The sequence below is a fragment of the Zingiber officinale genome, chromosome 7A (genome assembly GCF_018446385.1).
Source record: "Zingiber officinale cultivar Zhangliang chromosome 7A, Zo_v1.1, whole genome shotgun sequence".
Classification (NCBI taxonomy): Eukaryota; Viridiplantae; Streptophyta; class Magnoliopsida; order Zingiberales; family Zingiberaceae; genus Zingiber; species Zingiber officinale.
Window position 1 is genome coordinate 100246562 of NC_055998.1, and position 6891 is coordinate 100253452.

Sequence of the window (6891 nt, forward strand, 5' to 3'; positions counted from 1 at the left end):
TACAGACATTCATTCCTATTGCTTTTAAGAAACTTTTACCAACTTTTATATGAGGTGTTATTACAAAGTTAAGCATTTTTTATATAATATTTGCTCCACAGTTTTGAGATATTTACATATAAGGAGGTTAGAAAGAGACATTTTAATCATTTAGAAAGGAAATTTCCATCCTCATTTTTCTACATGATATGCACCAATAACAAGATTTTATTATGAGACATTTTCAGTTTAGTTCTACTCTAAGTCATATTCCTTTTGGTTTTGGTGATAATAGTGGTGACGACGATGATGGTAATGATGGTTTTTCATGACTTTTGCATGAATATTATTTGTCTCATAATTAGTATTTTTGAATATTAATGATTTGATTGTGAACATTTTATTTTTCTATTTTTTATTAATACTATTAATTTGTTTGAAACATGATTGGTGAGACTAAGGCTGATATAAAATGAAAATCAATGTCGGAGGAAGTAAGATTTAAATTTTGTGTTCATATATATTATTTGCTTTTTTGTTATCAATGATATTGTTTGTTTGTTATTTTGATGATGGAAAAAAAGAATATTGGAAGAATAAGAAGAAAGTGTTTCTTAAGGAAAAATATGATGATTTTGGTGATGTATGAATGTTAGATATTAGATATGTATGGATTGATTTGTTTAAAACTGTTTGTAAAATGTTAATATTTCGTGATGTATGAATTTGATGTTAGATAATTTGATGTATGATTTTATTTTGATGGATAAATTATGATTTGGTTGAATATATGGCATGTAGGTTGTTAGATATGATGGGTTCGATGTATGTTAGATAGGATGCATGTATATGATGTGTATGAATTTATTTGGTATTAAACAAGTTTGAAATTTTTTGTATTAACACGATACAATCCAGAAATAGTTAGTTCTAGGTAAAATTTTTACATTTTGAGATAAATTTAGCAACAAAAATTATTCTTCACTAAATTATCATAAATGTATCATAAATCGTGATGAAACGTAGATTTGTCGTATAATTTGTGATGAATTAATGGATTTGTTGCCGGCATATATATTCATGATTTTCTCTAAAGTTGGCGACGAATCCCAAAATTCTTTGTCAAATTAGTGATGAATTTCTAGATTTGTTGCTAAAATCAATGAGAAATTTCTAGATTCGTTGTTGATTTTGACGACGAATTTCAGGGTTCATTATCGATTTCAACAATGAATTTCTAAATTCGTCACCAAAATCGGTGATGAATTTGAAGATTCGTTATCAAATTTGGCGATGAATATTGAGATTTGTCGACGAATTCGCTAGATTTGAATTTAAGATTTGGTGACAAACTGTATTTTCGTTGTAAAATCTACGATAAAAATTGAATTAGTCATTGAATTTGGGACGAAAAAAATTTATCACAGATACATGCTTGTCAATTTTGCAAGAAATTTTATTTTTGTTATAAATTTTCAATTAATTAGTGACAAAAATCAAATTCAGCATTGTAAAATTTATGACAAATATATTATTTTAGTCGTAGAGTTTGGGGACAATTTTTCTGTAATGAAAATTTTTTCGACACAAAATTGATCTCAAAATAATATTTATTTTTTTAGTGATTTGTAGGGTTTACACTCACCCCACCATAAATCTTTTGAATTTCAATCCTTTAATTACCAATATAATCTTATATTTAAGAAGAGTAGAAGAAAACATATTAATTTGACCCAATAAAGAATAAGAAGATTTATTTCTCCAATTAGGTGAGGAGTCCACGTCAGTCCAACTTTTAATTGACATGCCCAAGGAATTAAAAATCCCCAAATCCATAAAATAAAATATATAAAAAAAATGACAATCCAATTGAGATTTTTATAGTGTGTCCACCCAACGACAGAAGAGGTGCAAGCTGTTCCTCCATAGATTCGCAAATATCTCACCACTATCTTTCATCAAAAATGTTGACAAAGATACACTTTCTTTCTTGTTCTTTTTCTTTTTCTTTTTTTTTTCCTTCCTAATGATAGTCGAAGTAGATTTTGACTCTACTAATGCTACTTTAGTAACTTTAATCTCTCCAGGCTTCTCACGTGATGTGCTTGTCTCCCTAGGAAAAGCGAACGAGCAAATGCTGGCATCTACGAAAAATCTAAACCACTGCCACACTTCTCCCATTTTCAACCACACCTCTCTTCGCTTTTCATTTAATTTCTCTTTTAGAAGTTAAATTTCATTTTTTTTCATATTATCAAACAAAAATTCAGGAGTCCGTACAGCGACGGCCGCACGTCCACATCTCGCCACCGGCCAATGCCTTTTTCGTTTAATTATAATAAATATTTTTGTCTAGTGAAAAGATTTCTTTTTCTTTATTTTAGTAAAAAATTAATCAAACTTTAAATTTTTTATATAATTATATTAAACATTTTAAAAATTTTAATTTAAAATTCATATAAAATAGACTTTATGTAATGGGCCGCCAAAATCAAAAGGATTTTGTTTTTCAAATCAAAGGTAGTGCCATTCTACTTCAAAAAGTACCCTATTTTAGTATTCTTACTTAATTGTTCTATAATATTGTTTATACTATTCTAATTATTATATCTCACTTAAATTCTGATTAATAATTATAATTTTTATCTGTTATAATTAAATGATAGATGAACAAAGTTAATACTATAATATAAATATTTTTTTAAAAAATAAATAGTTATTATAATAACTACCCGTCTGACCGAGTAAGTTAGAGTAAGTTAGATGAGAGATAACTAACAATACTAAAGAACGTTGAGTAATGATACAAATGAGTAGAATATCGTTTTGATGCAAATTATAAAAATGAGGCGCCTTATTCATTTTGGAAAAAAAAAACAACATTATGCACTAAATCCTTTCGTATAAATCCATAAACGATGCCATCCCAACCACATAGTGTTTCCGTGCGTCCTAGATAAGCTCCGACCACGTTAAGCGTTACGTACCCGCGACCGTCGCCCGCCATTAATGCCGCCACCGCATCGTGCCATCTCATCTTCTGAGCCAAACACTCGTCTGTGATAGTAATCCACTACATAAAAGAAACGTAGCCTACAGTCCACGTGGCTATAATTTAATGGAGACGTAGGAAACTGTGTAGTTTGTATAAAACAGAGCATCCTCAAGCGACCCTACGCTCACCTTTCTCCACACTACAGTGGGGAGTCAACAACGCCGAAGGTGGGAAAGTGGAAGGAAAGTACGCACACAGCGGGTGAAGACACCTCGCGGCGTCGCCTTCCCTGTGCTCTGCTTGCTTTCGCCACGCCAAATCTCTACCTCGTCGCTGAATCCGTGGAGCTCCCGTTTGGAGGTCCGCAAGTCGGTGAATCGACTTTTTATTGGTCAGCACTCAGAGGGGAAATCGCTTTTTGCGTTCGCTTGCTGGAACGTTTGATAGGCAGGGAAAGGGAATCTCTTTCCAGATCGGTGAGGACTCTTCTCGTTGAGCTGTGTAGGGAAGGGGGAGAAAGAGGCTGAGCCGATCTCATTGCTGTTTTACAAATTGTGATGGGGAATTGCTGGTGTGCTCGGGCAAAAGGTGAGAATCCCTACCAGATCTTACCTTTGGGCTTCAATTAGTAGTGTAGGATGCAAATGTTTGAGATTTTCTATTGCTTTCCTTATTTTTTGGATTTCACGCTTCTAAAGATTCTTGTTTCTCGTACTTTCTAGGTTAGTTTGTAGTGGAGTTGATGAATTTTGGGGCGTTTCTTTCTTTGGCAGCAAAGTACAGAGAACAATTACGAGTTCTAAAAGTTACAATAGTCTAAAGTTAGCTCCATCTTTTGCTACAAAATATCTTGTCGTCTTTTCCAATATTGTTTAAGATGTGCCATGTTTGGATCCATTGCATCTTCTGGCAAACTCTTTTTCCACACATTATAATGGCCGACTTTTGTTGTTTTCTTACATCTCCTCTTGATTTCATTTTGCAGGACATCTAACTTTATGCCTGTGTCTGAACTATAACAAAAGTAACAGAGATATAAATAAGTTAAGTGGTTCTAGCAGCAAGGTCTCTGCGGCGTCAGGGTCTCTCACTCCCCGCAGTGAGGGTGAAATCTTGCTGTCAGCAAATGTAAAGAGGTTTACCTTCAGTGAATTGAGAACAGCCACCAGGAACTTTAGACCGGATAGTGTGGTTGGGGAGGGAGGCTTCGGTTCAGTGTTTAAGGGGTGGATCGATGAGCAGACGCTGACACCAACGAGACCTGGCAGTGGTGTGGTTATTGCAGTGAAGAAGCTCAACCAAGAAGGCTTTCAAGGTCACAGAGAATGGTTGGTGAGTGTCATTTCTGAGTGCATAGGTTCCTTACTCAGTGCCTGCATTTTGTATGCCTCTTAGAATTTATAAACAACACATGTGAGATTGTTAGCAATCCTCCCATGCGTTCTGCAAAACATCATACATTTTTTTTTATCTGATTAAGTCTGCAAATCTTGTTGTAGGCAGAGGTGAACTTCCTCGGCCAGTTGTCTCATCCTCATCTTGTGAAGCTGATTGGATATTGCCTAGAGGATGAACAACGACTTCTTGTCTATGAGTTTATGCCTCGAGGAAGCTTAGAGAACCACCTCTTCAGGAGTAAGTATACCTATTTGATCAGTATGCTGTCCATTATGTAGATGTAATACATTGTTATTCTATAAAGATCGCACCTTTTTTTTCTCATAGATAGATCTCCATGTTATGGAGGAACATTCTTCTCATCATCTCCAATTGATACAGGGGGTTCTTATGTTCAACCACTCACTTGGAAACTGCGTATGAAGATTGCCCTTGGAGCAGCAAAAGGGCTTGCATTTTTGCATAGTGACACGGCAAAAGTGATATATCGTGATTTTAAAGCTTCTAATGTCCTTTTAGATTCAGTAAGTGTCTTTCTTTCTTGTTTCATCTATATTTCAAATCTGATGCAATCTCTAACTCATTATTTTATTTATGGATTTCAGAACCACAATGCAAAACTTTCTGATTTCGGATTGGCAAAAGATGGTCCAACAGGTGACAAAAGTCATGTATCTACAAGGGTCATGGGAACTTATGGATATGCAGCTCCTGAATATCTTGCAACAGGTAATCTTCTTGCACAAGATGGATACTACTCTTCTTGTTTGAGGAAGTTTAAGTAGTAATATGGTTTATAAATAATGAACCAGTTATTTCTTATGCCACTTAGTTATGGCTTGCCTAATGTTCAAACATTTCTTAGTTATTTTCTCATTTTCCATTCACACATTGGTGTCTTCTGTTAACTTTCAAGCTTAGATGGATCCAATTTTGTTCACACCTCATTGAATTCTCATGTGGAGCATGTTCAATTTGCGAAGTTGCTGTATTTCCATGTTGATTTAGCAAGTCGATTTTAGATGTACATAAAAGATTAGCAGATAGATTATTTCTAAAGTAATGTAACCTCAACGTCAAAATTTCAGATGTATCATTACCATTTTTGCATTTACTGGATACGTTGGACATAATATGGTTGTCAAGATAGATTTGTCTGTGTTATGGGCTAATCAATCCAGTGGGTAAATAGCCTAGCTTATTCTATTTTCTTAATCTGTTTCTTTTTTTCCTTACAAATATATTGGACAAAGCTTATGCATGCCATATATGATTGATGTTTGAGCATGAAAATGTACTGATGGAAGTTTCATTTTATTTCCATTATGAAAGGCCATTTGACTTCCAAAAACGATGTGTATAGCTTTGGAGTTGTTCTTCTAGAGTTATTGTCTGGACGACGTGCGGTGGACAAGAACCGTCCAACAGGAGAACAAAATTTGGTGGAGTGGGCGAAGCCTTTCCTTACAAGCAAGAGAAGGATATTTCGTGTCTTGGACACGCGCTTAGGAGGGCAGTACGCTCTTGCAGGAGCACAAAAGGCTGCCACGCTTGCCCTCCAGTGCTTATCCATGGAAGCAAGGCGCAGGCCAACCATGGACCAAGTGGTAACTGCCCTGGAACAGCTTCAGGATGCTAAAGACATCGCCCGAAACCCTCACAGTGAACACAAGTTGAGTCTTGTAAAGCATCCGTAATAAGAAGATTCACCCCAGTTGTTTTGTAGAAGATCAGATGAAATTTCCCTAGGAAAGGTTGCTCAACCCATCACTGCAGCTTCCCCTTATTATACCAAGTGAATAAAACCTCAAAATGTCATCTCATATCTCGTGAGCAATCTATGCCCCCTGACTGTGTACAGCTCTCTCTTGTTCGTCATCTTCTCGATGGTGAGTCTATAGCACTCGCCACTCGGTTGACTAGGCGAAGCTATTGGTTTCACCATTTGATTTTGCTAGTGTATTTGGCCTTTGGTTGTGTGTTAATGGATGGTTCACTTTGTGCTTCAGTTACTTTTGCTCTACCAATGAAGTGCTTACCTAACTATGAGACTAAATAACTAAAATATGTAGACGATGGAGTCACTGGTCATTCAATATAAGTTTTTCTTTTTTATTATGCTAGAAAATTTTACCTATTATAAAATAAATGCATTTGTTCAAATCTTATCCGATTAGTTTTGGAGGTAGTTGATTTTCTCTCTACCGAGTATATTTTTAGAGTATAATTTATACCTATTTAAAAGTGTAATTCTAATTACACTTATGCTCATCACATTTCTACGGACTGAAATAAATATTGTCTATGGAAATGAGAATTATTTTTTTGGATTGACTTTTCTGGCAATTTCGGGGAAAGGAAACGGATGGTATATCATATTTGTGTCGACAGAAATGAGAAAACGTTTGAGAGCTCCACATGATGATAGGAAACCTAGTTGTAGGAGTGGTAGGGGTGTAAATGAGTGAAGTCATTCATAAGTTATTTAAGTCTTGATTTTAAAAAAGTTCGAATTTATT

General features: G+C 35.0%; 1 protein-coding gene across 1 annotated transcript; it reads left to right on the forward strand.

Moving 5' to 3' along the window:
* Window positions 1-3173: 3173 nt before the first annotated feature.
* On the forward strand, window positions 3174-6380 carry LOC122001909 (receptor-like cytoplasmic kinase 176). Its single transcript, XM_042556891.1, has 6 exons — window positions 3174-3562; window positions 3960-4306; window positions 4474-4609; window positions 4754-4896; window positions 4978-5101; window positions 5705-6380. Exons 1-6 carry the CDS (start codon window positions 3532-3534, stop codon window positions 6067-6069), a joined length of 1146 nt encoding a protein of 381 aa, XP_042412825.1. The 5' UTR covers window positions 3174-3531; the 3' UTR covers window positions 6070-6380.
* The last annotated feature ends 511 nt before the right edge of the window (window positions 6381-6891 follow it).